At 32.4% G+C, this 25,233-nt stretch overlaps 1 protein-coding gene across 1 annotated transcript; it reads left to right on the plus strand.

Annotated features, from left to right (window-relative positions):
- The first annotated feature begins 5,160 nt into the window (after positions 1 to 5,160).
- Positions 5,161 to 7,932, plus strand: LOC124367829. The gene has a single exon (XM_046824967.1). The coding sequence runs from the start codon at positions 5,284 to 5,286 to the stop codon at positions 7,930 to 7,932; it is 2,649 nt and encodes an 882-aa protein (XP_046680923.1). The 5' UTR covers positions 5,161 to 5,283.
- Positions 7,933 to 25,233: the final 17,301 nt, after the last annotated feature.

Here is a 25,233-nt window from a genome sequence, read left to right on the forward strand (position 1 = left end):
ACTGCATAATAACGGCCTAGCTATAATGCATCTAGTTGACTACTGTGATATAGTTGTCTAGCCATAATACATGTAGTCGTATACTGTAATGAACTGCCTGTAATAAATGTAGTAACCCAACAATTACTCAGATGAGATATATAACTGTAGAAGTTGTTTACCTGTGTTGCAACGACTGCGTCAACAAGTCGTGATTACCTACTTGGCTCGTATTTTGAACGTTTACACTTCGGTATTCAGAAAAAAACCAGAAGTACTTAAGCCCTTACACAATGTACCGCACCAATTAAAGATACTTGATTAGTTTAAGCTGAAATGTAAGACTTAGAAACATATATTTTAGACAGACCTTAGGAGGTTTTAAAGGGAATGATCATAACGATAGCAAGTATATGAAATCTGATAAAGGCAAAAACAGTTAGAAAGTGCCATCATTACCGCAGAGTGGCTCCCTGTTACAATTCCATGCTTCTTATGACACAATTATATTATAATTTCATTCATATTTTACAAATAAAGCAGATGGAGTAATTAGTCGCTTATCTTGATTGATAACTTAAAAAACCTTACAAGGTATCTTTGGACAAACAAAGAAAGCTTCGCTGTAGAAAAGCATGAGGTTTAAGATTGCTTTTTTCTGAATATTATTTGGGTACAGAGAGCTATCCCCATACTTGGATACCAGGTAAATTGCAATAGCTTAGCTGTAAACGGTAGGATCAAAATCCTTCAGAGAACTTACCAAGTCAGCAATAATTAACCTATATATTTCTTATAAGACAATTTCCATTAGGGCTTGAATGCTAACTTAAACTTTTCATATGGCGCCTATTTTGTTAGCTATACAAATATCTAAAAGCCAGGTAAATTAAAACAATTGTTATTTTATCCCTATAATTTCGCAAGGAGAATAGAAATATAAAGTTTTTAAATAAAAAGTATACACATTCCTCTTATTTTAAAGGCTGATAATTTTTTATATATTATGTCCATCATGTTTTTTTTGTAAAAATATACATAGAATTCTTAATATAAATAGAAAACTTAAACGTTAATACCTTCTTGGAGGCCGGAAACTTTTTTAGGTGACGTAAAAGTTGGAGGTAAGAAACGTGGTGCTTCCTTAATGCAGTCTAATCGATATTAAAAAAAGCAAACGTGAACCAGATACTTTTCTGCAGTAAAAGAAGATTTTTTTCTGCTTGTTAAAAGACAGCTTGGTAAGATTATTGATTGTAAAATTAAAGAAAAATTGTGAAAACTTTAATAAATGTACCCTTCAAGTGGTTTTGAATATAGGATTGAAAAACACATAGGCCTATAAGATGGTAGTTATCTCCATATAACAAAAACAAGATTTCACGACGAAGTAAATTATTATGGAATATTGAGGACATTGTCTTTAAAATCTTTATGAATTTCCTGATTAATTGTACCACAGCCATACTATCCTTAGTGTAACAATACTCTACAAGTTTAAAAGGACATCTGACTCTATCTGTTTTCAGTATTTAAAGTGATGCTTTCAAAGTGTGGACGGATATAAAATGCACCCTATTTCGAAGAGATTTACAAGGTCAATTACTGCATGCCACCAAAAAACTTTTGTAAACGGTTATTTATTGTTACATAACTATTATATTCTATAATTATACTTGCCAGTATTTAAACGATACAGAACTTTATCAAGTAGACAGCCCTTTAAAATCACTAAACAAAACATTATTGCGAAATTAATTTTAAAGAATTGTGGTTTTGATAGGTAAATGGAGTCTAGATTTCACAGCAATTGCAAAACTACTTAACAAACCTGTATTATTATACTTATGTGGATTCTCCTGTTTGCCCATTATAAGCAAATTAGTATCCTATTACATATAAATTGTAAACTTTGTCCATGAGACTAAAGAGTAACATGTAAGTATTTGAGTGGCATTTCCAATTTGGCAGGCGTTTTATCCTAGTGATGTTTGCAACCAATGATACAATTGTTTAGTGCGTTAATTTTCAATATAATTATAAAGTATGGCTCTTATTTAATATTGTAAAAACAATCTTGATTTTTTACTGCAATGTCAATGAGTATTTTGTGTTATATTACGCTGTACGAATATGTCCCACTGGCCTCCAAATTTCCAACGAGTAATTTTGTTAATATTTATGAGTGATTTTGTTGTTAAACAGCTGATTACTTAAACAAACGTGCTTCTCAGGAGGTTTTTCTCAATCCAATATCACTTAATATTAGTTGATAACACGATATAAAATTCTATAAACATTGTGAACTTTTATATTAGCTCCAGTTCACCTTCCTCTTAGTGCAGTGCCTGGGATATAGAACTGTTACAGACTTGATACATGAATACGGAATCAACATGATCTAAACATCGAATATCGTCTGAAGAGATTGAAAAAAGTTGTTTGGATTGAAACAAACAGTGTTGGACAGAAAAGCTGAAAACGCCGATACTTAAAGTATAAAATCTAGTACAATCTAGATGAAGAGGTGCTCTTATTTCTTCGTCAGGCGCACAAGTAAGTCATGTGTAGTAAACTCGGTTACTCCTCCGTGCTTTGGAATCGTACCTAAAACGTAGTGCACTCAATTTTGAGCGCCTTCGTCTGACAAACTCTAAGATGAAGGTGAACTGGAGGTCAACTCAACGTTCATATGTTGAATCAACCCTTCCCAACTTAGCTACGTTATATGCATCCAATAACCAGTTTATAAATTTAATGGTTTAAAATGGTTAACTCTTTTCATCTTATAAATAAAAATGAATGTCGAAATGTGTTGGTAAGCGCTAAACTCGATAACGGGTGGACGGATTCGGTTAATTCTTTTTGTAAAATGTTCATTGAAATCCGAGGAAGGTTTTTATGAAGAAAAAGTTAAGAAAATATATCTGGAATATTTTGGAATTCAGGAAAAATTGTAGTTTGTACGTTTCATAATTAAAATTAAACTGGCACTAAACAGCTGTTGACAGCTATAGTTCGACAAACTTTCTGAAACATCTGCTTACATTTAAATGTTACCAATAATAAATAAACAGAGCGTGATCGTGTAATGCAGATAGTAAATAAAACATTAATATATCTGTGACCTAATCTATTGAGTTTGCTTTTGTCAACTGATACACGAAACAAATTCGTATATCGTGTTTTGTGCAGAGTGTTTACTTAGTTAGTGTTTGTTTAGTTCGTGATTAGTGAAAAAATAATTTATATTTGATATGCCTCCTATAAGACGAAGCAATTTAGGTAGAAGAACCAGAAATGCTACAAACCAAGCTAATTACCGATCTAATCGTACTGCACAAGAACGTGACGACGGAAATGAACGTGGAAGAATTCGGATATTACAAACGCGTGAATCGCGAGCGCGACATTCAACTAATAATCGCGCAAGTTTGAATCGAGCTGCTTTCAGTTACGATGTGTCAATTGACTACAGTAACTACCAATGTGTTGTTATTGGTTCTATGAACTCGGTTTGCTCACACTGTAAGGCATTAAAATACAAAAACGAAGCCAATGGATTGTGTTGCGCAAATGGTAAAGTAAAATTGATACCATTGGATCCACCACCAGAACCATTGTACTCATTGGTTTCAGGAATAAGAACAGATTCTATACACTTTTTGACACATATCCAACAATATAACAATTGCTTTCAAATGACTTCATTTGGGACAACAAATGTAGTTCGGGAAAATTTTATGCCAACTTTCAAGGTATGTATTATAGCAGTTACTCATAATTATTTTAGCGAACAAAATTTTCTGTCACCAAAGTTAAGATGTGTCACTAATCTTTAATTTCTTAATCACTTATATATCACTTAGTCATCATATTATATGGTGATTCAGTTTCAGTGACACTTTTATTATATTTTATATTTGATAGATATTAGTTAAAACTAAATATATACTTTTTAAGATAAAATATTATTTAAGTTTGATCACTGACAATCCATTAATTTATACCACACCATAATATATTTTTTTTATTTACAGATACAAGGGAAAATATATCACAGAGCAGGTTCACTGTTACCAGTGTCAGATAGCGACAACAAATTCCTGCAAATTTATTTTATGGGCAATTCACCACAAGAAATTGATCTGCGTTGTGCACATAACAATTTAGTAAAGAGGTCTATTGTAGAACAATTACAAACTTTATTTCATCAACACAATCAATTGATTATATTGTTTAAAACTGCCCTGGATCTGATGCCATCCGATAATCACAAAATTGTAATCAGAGCTGATAAAACACCTGCAGGTCAACATACAAGACGTTTTAATGCACCAACTATTGATGAAGTTGCTAACGTTGTAGTTGGAGAAAACTTGGAATCCCGTGATATTGTTTTACATCGTCGGAATGATCAATTACAACGTATAAAGGAAACACACCGCTCATATGATGCACTGCAATATCCCATTATATTTTGGCAAGGTGAAGATGGCTACGATTTCTCAATAAAAATGATAAATCCCATTACAGGTAACTAAAATATTAGTTTAGCTATGGCGATAATATCTCAGTCATTATATTATGTATATTTTAATTTTATATTTGAATGTTATTAAAACAAAATATATTTACAGGTTCTGAAACCAACAAAAAAGTCAGTTCAATGAACTATTATTCATACCGCCTAATGATTCGGGAAAATGAAGAAAATCACATATTGAAATGTCGGCGATTATATCACAAATATGTTGTTGACATGTATGTTAAAATTGAAACGGAGAGATTAACATTCATCAGGTTGAATCAAACCAAATTCCGATCTGAAGAGTATATTCACCTTCGAGATGCGATTAATACTGATGGAAATGCACAGAATGTCGGTCGGATGACTATTCTTCCAGCAACATACATCGGAAGCCCTCGGCATATGCACGAATATGCTCAAGATGCCATGTCGTATGTTCGTCATTATGGTACAGCAGATTTGTTCATCACATTTACATGCAATCCGCAATGGATAGAAATCAAGCAGGAGTCACCCATTGATCGTCATGATATTACAGCCAGAGTCTGTAAAAATTGAAATCTTCAATGGATTTCATCGTAAAACATAATGTGTTTGGTGAGACACGCTGCTGGATGTATTCTGTGGAGTGGCAGAAACGAGGGTTGCCACATGCACACATTTTGATTTGGTTGGTTGAAAAGATAAGGCCAAATGAAGTTGATGCAGTGATATCAGCTGAAATCCCTAATGTACAAGTAGATCCTGGATTGCATGAGGTAGTTATCAAAAACATGATACATGGTCCCTGTGGAACTCTTAATCAAAATTCACCTTGTATGATGGATGGTAAATGTTCAAAACGATATCCACGGACATTAATATCGGAAACAATTACTGGTAATGACGGTTATCCATTGTATCGTCGCAGATCGACAGCAGACAATGGAAAATCAACAATTGTCAAATTAAATCAACAAGATATTGAAATAGATAATCGTTGGATTGTTCCATATTCACCCATTTTATCAAAGACATTCAAAGCACACATCAACGTTGAATCTTGCCATTCAGTGAAATCTATTAAATACATTTGCAAATATGTAACCAAAGGGAGTGATATGGCTGTGATTGGAATTGGTGCAGAGAATTCCAATGATGAAGTTACCCAATACCAAATGGGCCGCTATGTCAGTAGTAATGAAGCAGTTTGGCGAATATTTTCTTTTCCTATTCATGAGAGACACCCTTCTGTTGTTCACTTAGCTGTGCATTTAGAAAATGGACAAAGAGTGTATTTTACAGCACAGAACGCAGTACAAAGAGCTGCTCAGCCACCATCTACTACATTAACCAGTTTTTTTGAGACATGCCAAAACGATGATTTCGCACAAACATTGCTATATTCTGAAATGCCAAAATATTATACCTGGAATCAATCCTCAAGGAGATTTATACGACGGAAACAAGGAAAACCAGTTCCAGGATATACAGATGTATATTCCACCGATGCGATTGGCCGGATTTATTCAGTACATCCAAGCAATGATGAATATTTTTATTTACGACTGCTATTAGTCAATGTACGTGGCCCAACATCATTCCAACAGTTACGAACTGTTGATGGTGAATTTTGTGGATCCTACAGAGAAGCCTGTCAACGTTTGCAATTGCTTGAAAATGACGCTCATTGGGATCAAACTCTCAATGATGCTGTAATATCATCACACGCTCATCAAATACGAACATTGTTTTCTATAATCATATCTACATGCTTCCCATCAAACCCAATTGATTTGTGGATCAAGTACAAAGATTATATGTGTGATGATATTTTGTATCAAATACGGAATAGAATGGGAAATCCAAATATACAAATCAGTGAAGAAATTTACAATGAAGCATTGATTTCAATTGAGGACATGTGCTTGATAATGTCAAACAAACTATTAATTCAATTAGGCCTGACCGCGCCCAATCGTCCAATGCATGACGCTTTTAACCAAGAGTTGCATCGAGAAAAACTGTATGATTTCAACGCTTTGAAAGAATTAATTCAAACAAATCTTCCACTGTTAAATGAACAACAGAAGTATGTATTTGAAACTCTTATGAAAGTAACAAATGATGAAACTGGAGGGATTTACTTCTTAGATGCACCTGGTGGTACAGGAAAAACTTTTTTGATTTCATTAATATTAGCAACAATTCGCTCACAAAATAAAATTGCACTTGCACTCGCTTCGTCGGGAATCGCAGCAACTTTGCTTGAAGGTGGTCGAACAGCCCATTCAGCACTAAAATTGCCATTAAATATGCAAAGCAATGAAACTCCAACCTGCAACGTTTCGAAGAACTCTGCAATGGCAAAGGTTTTGCAGCAATGTAAATTGATTGTTTGGGATGAATGCACGATGGCACATAAAAAATCTTTGGAGGCTTTAGACAGAACCTTAAAATATCTACGGAGCAATAATAACCGATTTGGTGGTGCAATGATTTTATTAGCAGGAGATTTTCGTCAAAAATTGCCAGTGATTCCACGATCAACGCCAGCTGATGAACTCAATGCATGTCTAAAGTCCTCCAATTTGTGGAAACATGTCAAAGTACTTCATTTAAGCAAGAATATGCGTGTCGAGTTGCAAAATGACCAATCTGGAAACATATTCTCTAAACAACTCATTGACATTGGTAATGGCAAATTTCCTATAGACTTGTTGACTGGCTGCATTAACTTTCCTCAAAGTTTTTGTCAGTTAACTCGATCAAAAGATGAACTTATTCAGAAGGTGTTTCCAGATGTTTCTCAAAATTACAGAAACCATGATTGGTTGAGCGAACGAGCTATACTGGCTGCAAAAATCATAGATGTAAATGAATTAAATTTCAAAATTCAAGAACAAATTACAGGCGAATTGAGGATATATAAATCAGTTGATTCGGCTACTAATCAAGATGATGTAGTCAACTATCCACCGGAATTTTTAAACTCGCTGGATTTGCCAGGATTGCCACCTCACAATCTTCAATTAAAGGTTGGATCGGTGGTTATAATGTTGCGAAATATCAACCAACCGCGTCTTTGCAACGGTACACGGTTAGCGATAAAAAATTTACTAAACAATGTGATAGAATCAACTATACTCAAAGGAAAGTATAAAGGAGAGGATGTTCTCATACCGCGCATCCCAATGATTCCGACTGATGTGCCATTTGAGTTTAAACGACTACAGTTTCCAGTGCGGCTTGCTTTTGCTATGACTATAAACAAGTCCCAGGGGCAATCATTAAGTGATTGTGGTATTAATCTAGAAAACCCATGTTTCTCACATGGTCAATTGTATGTTACCTGTTCCCGTGTTGGAAAACCATCAGATTTGTTTATCTATGCGCCAGGTAATCAAACAAAAAACATCGTATACCACAAAGCATTACAATGATAATAATAATAATTATGATTCACATGATTAACAATAAAGCGATTACTTACTTTTAAATCCTTATATATGTTTTATTTAATTATTTTTTATTCACAACGCCCTATCACCAGGGTGACGGTTCTGTTCAGGAGAATGTTTTTAAATACGTAGGCAAAAAAACTGCCACATTACAAATCTTTTTGACAGGACGAAGTCTGTTGGGTCAGCTAGTATTAACATAAATATTTCCAGTGTACAAATTTGCAAACCGCTGCTTTTTTACAGTTCTTTTTGTTCCAAAAAGTAACTTGAATTTGTAACAAACGTAGTGATCACTCGTAGTAGCCGAACAAATCGTTACAACAGTCTCGAAGCGCCAAGTTCTTCCAGTTATAGGCTAGGAGTATTCGCTAGTCGCGAATTACTGAAATACTAATGTATAACTTACCTCTATTACAAGATCACATAGATTTTAATCAGCCCCTTAATCACATAAGATTGAGGAGCTTGCAAATAATAAATATTATACTGTTTATTGTCTTTGTCATGGGCAATTGGGCATAGAGAAGGTTCCAAATTATTATATAACGCTTCCATATGTTTTACAAACGAGTTTAAGGTACATTAAAAATGCAATATTATTAGTATTGATTAAGTTTAAAACAAAACAGCATAAAAAACACAAGAAAAGTTTTATTTTAAACTATAAATTTAACAAATATTATAAAAATTTATGTATTGAAATATTTATTAGAGTTAAATTACAATAGTTTTGCAACAAGCAACACAATAGCAACGCTACCTGGCAGCGTTAGCTGCAACCACCTGGTCGCATGAGCTGCCATTACTACAACTACCGCTTCTGTTGGTAAAAGCCAGAAAGTTTCAAACAAGTGTCAAAGCGTATCGTTGGTAGCACTGCATTCGACACTGGAAGGTTTCATATACTCAACACTTGTCCAGCAATGCGTTACCAGTAGTGTTATCTTTGTTTCATATCTCAAGAACGGCTGGACTAATTCAACTTATTCTTTTCTTTTACCATTCGGGGAAGGTTTTTACGATGACCAATATTAGAAAAGTTACTGGAATATCTTAGAACTCGGATACAGTTTTAATAATTATGTTTCATAATCCAAATTTAACAGATATTCAACAGCTATTTACTAAATGTTCAACAAATTGGCTTAACAATCTGTTAACATTTAAATTTTCTAAAATATTAACAACACTGTAGTGTTATGAAGATAAAAAATTGTATCCCTCCAGTTATATTTGATATAACACCCCACTCGTTTTCCATGGTCCTAATTTAAAGACGCCCCAGTTTTTATTTAAAAAAATTCTACTGTTACTTGTGGAATGATTAACATTCTATAATATTTCCTAGCTTGAAGTAGAGAAAATAACTTTAATGAAAGATTTAGAAGAATAACTGAAAATTATTGTCACCTTAAACTCACTGACGAAGAGAATAGTTTACTCACTTGCAAGGATCGTATGAAATAGAGTCAGTCACAAATTATTTTAAAATTAATGAGACGATTTTAAAAGGAATACATTTTAACGAAATGACACATTTTTTATAGAACGTAATAAAGTACCTAACATTTTGGCACTCTTCAAAATTTTTAAGAACATTAGTTTAATATTTTTGATATAATTCCTTTACTGTTTTTCCATGGCCTGATTTAAAAAAGGCCAGTTTTATGTTAAATGTGAACTATTCCTTCTAATTAATATCAGTAAAAGTAGTACTTTTTAAACATTTCCGTCTTCAGGAAGTTATTAAAAAATAAGCAAAATAACAGAAACCAACAACTTATTAAATAACACTTTAAATTCACTTACTAAGAGAATAATTTGCTCACTTACATATATCGTAAAATATTTATTAGCTCTACTCAGAGATTGTAAGAAGTTTATAGGAGAGAAAAACGTCAATCTTTCCAATTTCAATATTAACCTGTTTGCATCTACCGTCACTATGAATAGTTTACTTACATTTAAACTTCAGAATTATCTTTAGGGCGGTCTTAGAAATAAGTTCTGCCGCGATTGCAGTGTAATCATACGGTTATCGACAAAAATAGCCCATCTGCAAATACATCAAACAATACATCTTTCAAGGCAAGTAAACTATTTTTGTAATGTTACAAATTTAAATGAGTATTTAGGAAGTTTTAAAATCGCTGCTTTAGTTACTTGGATATGTTTTAATATATTAAGTAATTGTTTGGAGTGTTATTTAGAAAATAGATAAGAATATAATATCAGACACGCATTTTGCCTTTCGTAAGAGTAAAGAATACAAATCGTAAAATATAAAAACTTGATATTTATCAAAGGCTAAGACTAAGATTCTTGTAGTTCACTTATTTTACTTAGTCCTAAAAGGAACTTTCATCTACTTCCGGAGTGCTGCATATATAGGATGGGTAAGTTTGAGGTAGGGTAAGGTCGTCGCATTGTGTCAAGATCTCATGTACGAGATACCATTATCTCGTACTTCAACTTTGGGGAGATAAAGAGCACAATCTCAGACATGTCTCATTGGAAGAAATAAAGGCCAGTTATGTTCTAGCTTATTCCAGTCAATACTCTCTAATGGCATTAAAAAAAGAATTATTTTATATAATTCACATTGTCGTACACTGTTTTGTGCCTCACGGCACTAAAGAGATTAAACTGAATTGAATGATTAGGTTTAGAAACGCTATGGGAGTCCTGCGTACTCCACAGAATAATAGAATTACCGACTAACCTTTTTTTTTACTTTAATATCTGGACATTTGCGGTTAGTGATGTGTTGCTCATGAATATCCATTGGGCTGCCCAGATGTGCCACAGAGGGTTTTCCTTACCCAGTGTGACACAGGGTAAAATCTTCACTGACAGGTAAAACCCAGTCATAGTTTAACTCTCCTGGGATTTACAGAGTACGAGGATGTTATTCTTATAGATTGAATTTTGACCTTAAAATTATTAGGCATATTTAATAAGGTAGTAGCATAAATTACATAACATGTTGGTGACTTTTAGTCCTTGAAACTCTATAAATTTGGATCATATTAATTAAATGATGGTGGGGAGGGGGTTGTCAAACATTTATAAGTATTGCATTATATATGGGTAAACTGTGAGAAAAACAGATAAAATTGTTGAAAAAAACAAAACTTTCATTACGCATGATGATTTAGGTAGTTAGTAAAAACTGCACATAAACTCCAATGAACAATTATGGGTATATTTTGGGAGCAAAGTTTTCAAACACTTCGTAGTTTGAACTCATATAAAAACGTAAATCAAGAAAAGTATATAAATAGATTTAAAAGGTTATATTATATTTTTAAGTATTCAGAAAAATTTACAAACATTGCTCGCGATCGCAAAGAAGAAGAGCTTGGGTTCGAGCAACTTTACACATAATCATTTATACTGGATTTCCAGTTTAGCGAGCGTTGTTTCATAGTGATTTGTGCATATCCTATTCTATTAGCCATTGATATAATTGTTGGTAATTTGCTTAGTTTGTTAATAAACATAATCATAAATAACAGCTGATGCTGTCACAATACGTTGGAAATGTGTTACTTAAAGAGACAGAGCATTTTAAAATGTTAGCAAAAGTAGTGGAAGTGTTTAGTTTAAAAAAGTGCATTGGAAGTGGAACTACAAAACAATCTTCCTACTTTAGATGGGTGGGTGTAAGAGAAGGGGTTTCCTTTTCGAAAGAGTAAACACGGGAAAGTATCTTAAGTATTTAAAGATGACTTATTATTATTAAGTATTTAAACCATCAATCAAACGGTAAAATAACTCTTTGAAGAGAAGTTGTCTATTAGTTATTTGATCTAGCAAACAGATTATGCTCAGATAAAGATGGATAAAATAAGACATTGAGAAAGTTTAAACTTTGACTTTAAACTCAACGGGTCAGTCATAATTTCGAAGTAATAACGAAGTGCAAACAAAGCAGAAGAATCGTAGCATTGTACATTGGCAAAATGTGAATGGTTGGTAATTCAGTGTAATCCTATTGCGGCATGTTCTTTAGCTAAGTGTTTTGTGTAAAGTACATGTTTCAGAGATAGTGCACATAAAGTTGATACAATATGTTTGCTTTGGTTCTTGACTGATACGTGTCACAACGTTCTGGTATGACTTGTTTATTTAGCATAGATTTTAGTTACGTGCTCGGTTAGTTATCCATTTGAAGGAGAAATCAGATTGCATAATATCTGGAAAAGTAGTGTCACTGATTTCTTTCATAAATAAACAGTGGAAATTCTCCAAAAATTCTGTAACCTTTAAAATCTTCTCAGTCTCAAACACGAACTTAACAAATAATTTAATATATAATTTGTTATTTTTGTTATAATAATAGTGATATGATGCTCAGCCAAATTCCAACGATAATCATGCACCATATCTATGAAATCACACTTGTATATGTAGAAATTAAATTTCATAGAAAATTAAGAATCCACACATGGTAACTTACGTTAGATATCTTGCGGATATTTTGACTACATGTGTTATACAATTTCAAGTTACATAATTATACTCGCTCCCATAATGGTTACCTATAAGACCATTATACAAAAGTTCGCTAAAGCTTAGTCACATCCCTGGGAAAAAATATACATAATTATTGAACTCGATATTAGTCATATATTAAACTTAATGCAACAACCTAATTAATGTCTAGAGATGTCGTGCGGACATGCAGACAGATGGAAATTAAATTTTCTTCTCTCTAGATAGAGACATAGGGATCGCTAATCCCACAGCCTAGCGCATTTCAAACGATAATGAAGTGAGTTGCGCAATATTCTATGTTTACGCGGTATAAGTAAGGTTTATATGTCAGGCGGTGTGGCGGCGTTTGTTAAGAAGCGCTATCAGTGAAGTGAAGTGAGAGTAGATAAAGTATCAGTTGACTATCTACCTATCGAATGACTACACTCAAATACTCAAACACAGTCTTTTGATGTGGTATTAATGAAGTTAGAAAGAGGGGGTTCATTTCGTTATGAGATCTATGCTCAAAATATTTTTAAAATCCATAGTTCTAAGGCCGGCGCAAAATGTGCCTTGACTAAAATCTAAGATATTAGGAGGATCCACACCACTTCAAAACATTGCTCACATTCTCGCTTTAAGAGAGCAATATTCGGTCAACAACAGTTGAACAAACATTTCTGTAGATAAAATGCGTTTTATTAACATCTGTGACTAGAAATAGATAACCACAGTGAGGCCGGAATGTTTTAAGAATTTAACTGTGTAAGCAATATTTCAATGCGTTGAGAACAAGAAAATTTTAGTGTGTTACTTTTAAAAATATGTTAATCACAAATATATATGATATTCATATGAACGATTCCGTTTCATGGTTGATGATCAGTTACATTGAATAGTATCAATTATAGAAGTTTATGTAAATATAATATATATATATATATATATATATATACACACACAAAATATATATAAGTAAAACGTATGTATAATATATATATATATATATATATATATATATATATATATATATATATATATATATATATATATAAGTATGTGAGCAATATCTTTATTGTAAATCTGAGCTTGTTTGCTTCTTCTAGATTCAAGATTTGTTCACTAACCCCACCCAAAGTAACAATTCTTGTTCAGTTTGTTGCAATAAAAATGATTAATTTCCTTATTTATGTAGACAAACACTCTTTAATAAGTAATAACATTTTTGAGGAACTACAGATATTTACAGGCGCTGTGATGCCTAAACCACTGAAAATTTTGGAACTTCAACTATTTCAGGTTATTTACCTAAAAATACAAAATAAAAATTAGTAAAGAAAGATATCATCGAAGTAGATTTCAAGTTCGTAGTGAAAACTAATAAAAGTTATAGACGTTTTACTACTAATTGTTTCATTCAAGCCATTTTGTGCCTTTTATTGCTAAAAGACTGCGTTTTAGTAGAGTATTATTAAAACCTTATTTTTACCTTTAAGTGAAAGATAAATTGGTGGTACGAAAAAAAAGATTGAAAACATTAGCATTAGCTGAATTACTTAGTAGCTATGAGTTGAGAGCAAGTGGATTTTTAAGACGCTGTTTGTTACTTTTTGTTTTGTTTTTTAGCCAGTGCTGTAAATGTGATACGACTTTTCGCAGGATTAAAAAGAAAAAAATTATGGTTGCCTGTAAAGTCGGTTTTACGGGCGAAGATTTTACGTGACAACGTCTTTTTCTCGGTAGAATATTTATTGATATGAATATTATTAAATTGCACAATAGGAACAAGGAATTGAATGAAAATAAGAATTGCACAAATTTTAACTATAGAAATATATTTTGTTTACTAAAACATTGTACATAATTTGAAATTAATTAAAATTTGTTATTGTAAATGGTAAAGTTGAATAAAACATTTACTAAAATTGGAATTTGAAATTCTTGCTAAACACAGTTAAATTCTAACTCCGCGCGTGGTGATTGGTCGGTTTAGTTCGTTTGTTTGGTCGCACTGTTATGACAGGTTAGAGGTTATAATTTGTTATTTTAAATGTTTGACTAGCAATACGCGCTGTTTCTTCTCAATCGACTGAATTACGATTGATTGCAGAGTGATTTAAACTAATAATTTACTTAACACTATCAACATTTGTCAATAGTATGACATAACCTATAAACTCAGTTTCTAAACTTTTGTGTCAATCTAACAATTAATCAATCAATCATAGTTTACGATAATGAAATATCAGTGTACAATTATTTACCTTTATTGTTGTAGTTGTTGTAAATGACGAATCTAAGCACTCCACATTTTCACGAATAAACATAGTTATCTGCTTTATCCCGTGCGGCGGACCCACAGTTATCTGCTTTATCCCGTGCGGATCCCGTGCGGCGGACCCACTGGACGGGCATCGTAACGTTACCGGGCGTTACACTTTTTCATGAGTGACTCCGAGCCGCAACCTAATTTAAGACGTTGTCACGTCAAAAACTAATCCAAGGACTAATCCATTAATTGTTATTAATGACTATCTATTAATCGATTAATCTTATTTGTGCATAAGGATTTTGGTGTCTTTTGCATTTATCGATAAAGTCCCGTGAAGAAAAATAAAATACAAACTGAGTCATAGTAAACCAATTTTTAATACAATGCTTACAATGAAATTACCAGACTTACTTTGATGAATATTTTCAATGAAGAGGGGCCCCGGTGTTACCATTTGAACTATGTAAGTGTAGGAGGACTACTGAAAATAATTTCGGAAGTCACACATACAAGACAAAATGGAAAATCGAGTAACAGCGTCTTGTACGAATCCTCTTTTCATAAGAAACGGGTTTACTTAAGATTTTCTTAACGTAGCTATATACAGTAGGAAAAAATTTCGTTTTTATTGATTGGCTTCGAAGTAACGTCCATTTTGGAGGCAATATGAAAAAATTCGTAGAGCAAAAAGATATAATAGAGGTTGAGATTGTAATTTTTAAATAATCTTAGGTTATTGTAGTATCACTAGTATAAAAGAATACATTTTCCAATATAATTTTTTATTTTGTGCAAGGTCTTTCTGAATCAAAGATTCCATCATCATTCGTGAAGTGCCTGATGATGGAATGTTTGATTCAGAAAGACCTTGCACAAAATAAAAAATTATATTGGAAAATGTTTTATTCGTTTATGCTAGTGATACTACAATAAAATTTTTTTCCAATGCTCCAAGATTCTACAATATTAGGTTAAATCAGACATGATTAAATCACACGTTTCAGGGGAATTCTACCTACTTATTTTTATCAGATAGAAAAAAGATGGCGTTCCTTAAAAAGGCCTTTGAGGTACGTAGCTTTGCAATGGGGCAAATAACGTTACCAAGATGTCTTTTTATGTCATTAATCACTATTTACCTCATGGGTCCTGAGGAATATTACGATGTTCACGTCAAGCTGTTCGCAATGGCGTCTACATTGAGGCAATCCAGTATCTATTCTAGAGCATCATAGTTTAACATTGTATAGAGATTGGGCCAAATATCTCAGTCATAGGAAAGGAAATTTACCACTCTGTGTTAGGGTTCTAGATTTTAATACTTTATGAGGTCTTTGAAAAATGTTAATTGATGAGACAGAATAACTTGCCGAGATTTAGGACTTTTACAATAACTGAATACTTACCCCACGCATACTAGCGAGCATATTGTTTAATAATATTATAAAACATAAAGTCATAAATGCGTAGTAATACTTTAAATAGATCAATTCGCTGTTAACAAATGGTTTTGTGCGCATTTCCACTTAAGGCTAACCAAATATTTTCACACGTGATTTGATTTATTAAATAAGAATCGTGACATTTATAATTGTTTTTTCAGTACCAACGTACTGTATGGTTTAATGAGGTTTCAAAAATTAGTTTTAAAGCTGAAATCATTTTTATACTGTCCTGTTTATGGATTGTTTTAACGGTATTCAAAATGACTATGTGTCAAAACATCAAAAAGCTATTAAAACGATTTTTATTATTACACTGCTAGTTTTACTCTAGGGTTTGTACAAAATAGATAGGCTGAAAACGAAATTCCAAGTATTTACTCCAAGAATGTCTACACACACATCTAAACATATTAAATAATGTAAATGATTGTTTATTGGGAAAGATTGTGCAATCGAATGATTTTTATTTCACAATACACTTATAATGGCTACTTTATGTCTCAAGTGGTGGATAAGAATAAGTATGTATGTATTAGATCAACTTATCGGTATATGTTGTAAAAAGATATTCATACTTGAGGAGTTGCTATTCTTTTATACTTTTAGTTTGTTTATGTAGTTCATATTTTCAACTTTAACGCCATAGTATTAACTTTGTAACTATTTTAACTCTAAAGTAAATAAAGTGATATACCTTTGAATTTAAATGACGCACAGTTTGTTCTTTTACAAATCTTTAATCAAACTTGCTGGATATATAAGGGTTAAAAATGACTAATGGAACTCTAATTACAATACATAATGCGTAGAAAAGAAAAATAGAAATATTGTTTCAACAAATTTAAAGTCACTTATTGCTTTTGACTTTAGTATTTTTGTACTAAACCTTTGAATAAATCATAATCATTCAATGTAAAGTTGATCTAAGTGCCTGATCGAATATATACAAGGAAGGAGTACGCCATATCGCGTGTCGTATTAGGCTGCAATGCAATATATCAAATCTTTAGTTCATTTCATTTTCGAGATTTCCAAGAGACAGTTAGAGAAAAAGTGTTCTGGGACCTCTGCTCTTCGTCTTGTATATCAATGACGTAATCCCTGTCAAAACCCCGGAATGTTTGCGGATGACACCACATTACTGTTTGATGGTCCGTAACATAAGTTGCAATCGAGTGTCTCAATCTATCTCAACATCTAAAACATGGTTGACGAACAATTTGTTGTTTAATACAAAGAAAACTTCATTCATTAAAGTTTTTACTAGGAACAAAGATATCTGTATACATCACTAAAGACTTTGATATCACAGAGAGCTCTTCAGTGAAATTTTTGGGATTGACAGTTGATGATAATTGAAAATGGTTGACTCAAATTTCCCAGCTTTGCAACAAATGAAGCTGAATCAGATTTGCACTCAGGCCATTATATACTCTTTTCCATTCGGATGCATTGCTAATGGTTTATTATGGTAACTTTTCCTCCGATATGTCTTACGGTATTGAAGTATGGGGAGGATCACTCTTTGCATCCAGAGTCTTACTTGAACAAAAAAAGCAAATTTAAAATGTTTTATTTGTCTTTAGTATACATATTTAATATTTTACATTTGACAGAATGTAATCGAAATCTTCAGTGATACTTCATACAGTATGAATTATTTCATTATTATTGTAAATAAATACCCACTTACAAACTTAGACAGATACATATTTTTTATATATACATAAAAAACAGGGACTTTCATCATGAACAATCACATTTAGTTCAACATTTTATACAGATATATAAATAAAACTAGATAAACAAGCAAATTTTACAGATAACAACAAGCGATATTTACATATTAATCCAATAACAATATTAAAACTATAAGTAACTAATGTTTTCATTATCAGGCCAAGTAATCATTAATGGAATAGAAAGCCTGTACTTTCAACCATTTCTCTAGTATAGTTTTAAATCTGAGAAGGAACAGTATATGCTTCTTGTGGCAGTTTAATAAAAAACTGCATTCTTAAATAAAGGAAACTCTTTTTGTATTCTCAAACTTCGGTTGGAGAATATTGGTTGCTATAAGTTTTTTTATAGAAGGGATGACAAGTAAATATTGTTGTCTAGTTCTATGAAAATGAATTTTTTGTATAACTGCAAAGCTGTCTAAGTTTTCTTTTACTTGAATAAGGCAAAAATATACAAATAAATAGGGAAGGGTCATAATATTTAAGTCTTTAGCATTTGTAAGAATGATTTACGATGTGGAGCACTTTTATAACTCGTAATGCCTTTTATTTTACCATGTAAAAACACTTTCTGAGCTCGTGTTATTACCCCAAAGAATTATTGGGTAACTCAAATGAGAAGGAAAAAATGCATAATTCGAACTAAGCAACATTTTCTTATAAATACAATCCCCTAATCTACGTAAAAACAACGAATTTTGTACACTAACACTTAAAATGATAATCTCAGCTTAGTATCTAAACCAATACCCAATAACTTAACAGACTTTACTTTACTGTGTTCCGTTTTTGTATGGTTCACTGTCTATTTGCTTGAAACCACTTCGTGGCCACTTTTCAGAATTGGCTTTCTCGTATAAGAAAGAATTTAAATCTATGTTGTGACTTAGTAGAGTGGTATCATCTGCATATACTACATAGAATGTTATGACAAAAACAATTTACAGCGGTAATGAACAAAAAAGGTCACAAAACACTTCCCTGTTGGACCCCAACAAAATTTGTGTTAAAAAGATACTTATATTTACCTTGAGCCACCATTTGTTCTCTACCAGCGAAATACTAATGTAATAACTTTAACTCGTAATAAGTAAAACAAGTAATTTATAGTATAACCTATAAGCTCTCTTAACAGTAGCTCACGATTAATGCAGTCGAAGACTTTACTCAAATCAATTAGAGTCCATGCATAAAGGGTGTAATTTGTTATCGAAATTATGTAAAATATTATTTACTATTGTTTCTACAGCTTGTATTGTATTATTTTTTAAGAGGAATCCAAACTGTTCATTACAGAAAATATTACTATTAAAGAAGAAACTATGCAGTTGTTCTTTTAAACAGCACTGACAAATTTTCCTAAATGTTGGAACTAGGGAAATTGGTCGATAACTAGAGGGATCCGATTTTAAACCTTTCTTATAGGCTGGTATAACTTTGGTAATTATTAATGCTTTAGGAAATGAGTCTTCTGTTGACATCCAAGCTAAACAAAAAAGTTATTGGTACGAAAATCAAATTTATTATTTCCTTAAAAATATTATTGGAAAACCCACAAAAGTCTTCACTATTAGAATTGAAATCCGGATAATTAATGAAGACCACCTTTAAATTCTTGCAAAGGAATCCTTCGTTCACGTGGAATTTAAACCTATACTTATCTTTACATATGTATAGAACTATTTTTGTTAGATTGATAAAAACTCAGGATCTTCATACAGAGATACTTCAGAAAAATCACAGATTCTCCACCAGATATGGTCGTTACCTCAGCAGTTCAGCACTCCGTCTTGCACTCTCATAAAGGAAAGTATCTCATGCTGACGCCCTTTACTTCAACAAAATTCCATCGGAATTGAAAGAAAGCAAAAAATCAAATTCTAAAGGTACTCTAAAAAATATTTATTGAAAAACGAATTTTACTGTGTTGGCGAATTCCGTTCTACTGGGGCTGTAGAATACCAACTACTGTTGCTGCAGCTTATTGTCTGTAAGCGAAATGTTTTTTTGTTAGTTCCTTAGTTATAAATTAAGATTCAAAATTTATGAAGTCTGACATGTATATATTGTATAAAATGTATAACTATCCAGAAAAATAAATGATTTTAATTTTAAAGACAATCATACAAAAAAATTATGGTTGCCAGTAAAGTCGGTTTTACGGGCGAACATTTTACGTGACAACGTCTTTTTTTTGGTAGAATATTTGTTGATATGAATATTATTAAATTGCACAATAGGAATAAAGGATTGAATGAAAATAAGAATTGCACAAATTTTAACTATAGACATATATTTTGTTTACTAAAACATTGTACATAATTTGAAATTAATTAAAATTTGTTATTGTAAATGGTAAAGTTGAATAAAACATTTACTAAAATTGGAATTTGAAATTCTTGCTAAACACAGTTAAATTCTAACTCCGCGCGTGGTGATTGGTCGGTTTAGTTCGTTTGTTTGGTCGCACTGTTATGACAGGTTAGAGGTTATAATTTGTTATTTTAAATGTTTGACTAGCAATACGCGCTGTTTCTTCTCAATCGACTGAATTACGATTGATTGCAGAGTGATTTAAACTAATAATTTACTTAACACTATCAACATTTGTCAATAGTATGACATAACCTATAAACTCAGTTTCTAAACTTTTGTGTCAATCTAACAATTAATCAATCAATCATAGTTTACGATAATGAAATATCAGTGTACAATTATTTACCTTTATTGTTGTAGTTGTTGTAAATGACGAATCTAAGCACTCCACATTTTCACGAATAAACATAGTTATCTGCTTTATCCCGTGCGGCGGACCCACAGTTATCTGCTTTATCCCGTGCGGATCCCGTACGGCGGACTCACTGGACGGGCATCGTAACGTTACCGGGCGTTACACTTTTTCATGAGTGACTCCGAGCCGCAAACCTAATTTAAGACGTTGTCACGTCAAAAAGTAGGTGATAAGAAAATGATTCAACCTACAACTCATTCTTCTACAAATAAAGTTTAATGAAAATTTTAAGGTATAAATATGAAATATATCACGACATATTTTTCCAAATGATACATTCAGACTATTTAATATTAAATTTTGGTTTATAACAGCTTTTAAATAATAAAAGTCTACACACTAAGTCAATATAAAATGACGTTGTATTCGATGGTATATTTATGACACGTGTGTGATGTATCACATGTTTTAATCTCTATTGGGTGTTTTGAGATTGTTATTTATTCTGGAATTTCCTCGTTGCAATTTAGGTTAGCTGTTAGACCAACGTAAAAATATTCGCTAACGCTCAGCCTAAACTCCATGGAGTGAGGTAAACCATCATTGAGCTGAGGTTCCTAGTTTAGAGATGAGGATTGATGCATAATTTCAAGCCTAAGATCAGTTCGTTTGCGAGATATCGTATGAACAGACAGGCTGAAAATAAATTTTTCCATTGAACGCTTCGCTAAAGCTCAGCTAATTAAACAATACGCTATTATAATATTGTCATAAGGTTTAATGATTTTTTTTAAATGATCTAATAATTATGATAATTTAAGTTCTTAAGGATGTCTTTAAAGAATTCGAAAGTAGGCATCTCTCTATATCAAGAAGTATTCAAGAAATTCATGGTGTTGGCCAACGCAAATGAAAATGATCGACATGCCGCCTGAAGGAAAGGTCACTCACCTGATTTTGCCTGTCAAGATAAGGCCAATCGATTCTTTCACTATGTGTTCATTCATTCTTCATCACTATATGTTTCTTTAGTTTGTCTTCCTAAATTGTATAAAAATTTAGGTATTACGCATGGAACACTATGTTACCACAGACTGTCTCTTTCCGTTAATCCATTACTTATTGTAGCCAACCGTAGCTAAGTGAGAGGGTATTATTGAATTAATCATTGCTATTTATGACGTACTGAAATGGGCTCTTAAATGAGGATCTTTGGCCTCGATTTGTCTGATCGAACATTTTCCTATCTAATTTCAATAAAAAAATTCTTAGAAAAATATACATTTTACTATCACGACTAAACTTGCATATTTAATTAAATTTTTAATTTGCTAAGATGAATCCATCTCTTGGTCCTTTGCGGCGAAGATGACAGTCGAGAATGGGCGGGAGCTGAAGAGTACAAGATCATTCTTGAAAAATCTCGAAACATATTTTTATTTGGAATTTAGTGCAGTAATATAAAGGCCTACACTACAGCCTATTTAAGATTAAAATTACCTTTCACAGTATATACTTATGTAAAAGCTTTGGAAAAAGAGAAAATGGCGAAGGAAGAAAGTGCTTAAAAGGAAAAATGGCTATAAAAGAATAAATTTGTTCGTCGATGTTTGATACCAGTTAAAAGTAATATTTTTTAATTTAATTTCGGTAGTATTATATTTCTGTAAAATTTCTACATATATTTCTAAAACTTAAAATTGATAAAAATTACCTAATTACGTACATGCATTATTGATTTTCGGGTCAAAAGGGCATCACAAATTGTGATGTTTTGTTAATTTCTCTCGAATTTGGTATATTGGTGCATTTTGGGTGTTGTTAAAAAGAACCTTGATTGTTCTTTACATTTTATTTATCTTGATATACATTTTATTATTGGAGACTATAATAGTTACGAATTCAATTACATTATTATAAATTTGTAATAAAAGAAACTATTGTTAGTCAATTATGTTACTTAGAATGAAACAGATCCTTTTTCTGAATAAATAAAAAATGTGATATTATTATTGTTTTATAGCAACTAAAATGAACTTAAAACAACTTAAAGTACATTTAAATTGACATATTTTATTTGAAAACTATTACATGCCACTTGATTTCCTTAGTGAACAAATAATATAACTAAATAATATAACTACTCGAGTAAACAAATTAACTTGATCAGTTTAAAATAACTGTTTCCGACTATGTTCATTTGTCACTTTACACGTGGAAGTAATAATTTCTCCAGACGGTTTTATATTGTTTTGGATTAATATATTTATACTATTTTTAATGTTACACAGAAACTTAAGGGGAAGTTACTGATCTCTTTTGTGATGGTAATAATCCTTTGAGAATGGATCAATCAAGTGATTATAAGTACTTCCGGTATTTAATGGCTTTAAATTATGCCACTGGACATTTTACAGCAGATCACGTTTTTTCTCCAAATCTTGAGGACATACGATTTAGGATTGTAAGAATACCAGTATTTATGTATATAATTCTCTCAATCAACTCTACGTGGATGGCGTTGAACTTTATACTTTATGATTTCAAAGGTCAGTTCCTAGGTACAGCTCACCATTCTCTCTTATTTTGGATGGACATAGCTTTCACGTCGTGGAATTTGTTCGTGGGATCCAAAAGCGTTATTGAGGTTTTCAAAATTCTTGACGCTTCTAGGAAAAGACAAGCTGTTATTCCGGATGTCCTGAGAGCTTCCCAGTCTAGTCCAGCAGTGTACGCTTATGCCATGACATTTTTGTTCCTAATCACTCACATCGTGTTTCCTATTGCATTTACCTACTACTCTGACCTCAATTTGACATGGAATTGTGTATTTTACTTTGCCCATTTCTCTTGTTTTCCTTATAGAATGTGCTTGGTTTTCTCTTCCCTTTTCTACCTGAGTAGTCTTATCGTTCAAGACACAGCCAGAGCTTGGAGCCGCTATTGCGAGCGGTACCACCAGTCTTTCTACCACATCGAAATCTTCTGTCAAATGCTCCAAGAGCAGAGAGACATGGTGGACAAGATAAATTTTCATTTAGGTACACCGATATTGATCCTACTTGTGTACCGCTGTACCACGGTAGCCTCTAATTTGCTGTATAATACCCATTCAAAGGACCCAGTGATTATGAATGTCAGTATTCTGGTCTTATGGACTTTCTTTTTGGGGCTCTTGATGCTCTCATTCGACACGATTTCTGTACAGGTAATTATGCTATACTGGGTAGTACTACTTTGAGGATATACTATCTATAATATATTATTTCACAACTACCTGCCTCCTGCCAATAGGAGGTGGGGGTTTGTTAGGTCTCACTGTGCTGATTCAAAAGCAGTGTTGCGTCAAAGATTATATACACTCGAGTGAAAAGCTAACCACAAACTAACAAGAAGTGCTACTACAACAACGGGAGTTAAATTGAGAGTTTGCTTGTTTATCTCTGTGTTTGGACATATAAAACAACTAATTTACAAAAAAATACTTACAGTTTATATTTTAATAACAACGAAAAAGCGAACCGGCTTACTGGTTTTTGGTGCTTATCAACCAAAGTGCAATTTTGAAAATGCACAATTTGGAAATCTGTGATCCCATTAAAACCACTGAACATTCTCACATCAATCGAAGATAGATATCTGTTATTGCTTATTTAGGACATAATATTTTAGTTTTTGATTTTAACGACTTCATACAAAAAATAGTTATCAAGTGGCAGTTTTTAAATAAACATCAAAAAGCTTAACACGAAATTGGCACTGAATTTATCCTTTCCATCATAGATGCGGTATGTGACCTAATGAAACGACTTATAGACTTCGAATGTTACATGCAACCTCAGCATGGATGCGCGTACTCCACTTTGTTGTAGTAATTTAACAAAATTACTTTTCTTTTAAACATTCCCCTTTAAAAGGAACGTATTACTTCCTACGTTCAGGTAACTAATAAAAAAAGTGAAAACCAAAATTGCTACAATCTAGCTCAAGTGCTCGAGTCCAGCAGATTTTGTCATTAGCCTAACCTCAAGCATCCAAAAATTATATTTAAAGGTACAATATTGCATATTGAGTGTTGGATCTAATCGCACTATAAGGGAATGGGAATACATTTTTATTCTGTTAAAGCTTTTGTCTAGTACAAACAAAAGTTTCAAATGAAGGTGATCCTGATAAGGGAAATCCCGCATGGAAGAGTTTATTAAACTTTGAGTATACTCCGAACAAATGCAGGAACTACACTAGACTTGAAGGAAATTCTACTTGATTAGTAATTGATTAATTGAGTAACTTAATGTAGCGATTGTATGATTTAAATATACCAGTATAAGTCCAACTTGACATTTATGTGTCACCATTATGACTTATAGAGTCTTTATATATGTGATCGAATTGATTGCTATTCGATAGTGTGTAAAAATAGCAGAGTCCTTGTCAAATTCCACAAGTAAATCAGAAAAAAAATTAAAATAGTTAGAACCTGTATAACGCGTGTTTATTCTTGTTTAGTACAAGAAACTTTCATACGAGACCTTCACCATGGTTGCAAGAGGAGTGTCACACAGAGATGCTTGGAAGGTAACCAACAAAACTATATAGACTATTTTC

This window comes from Homalodisca vitripennis, chromosome 8 (genome assembly GCF_021130785.1).
Source record: "Homalodisca vitripennis isolate AUS2020 chromosome 8, UT_GWSS_2.1, whole genome shotgun sequence".
Classification (NCBI taxonomy): domain Eukaryota; kingdom Metazoa; phylum Arthropoda; class Insecta; order Hemiptera; family Cicadellidae; genus Homalodisca; species Homalodisca vitripennis.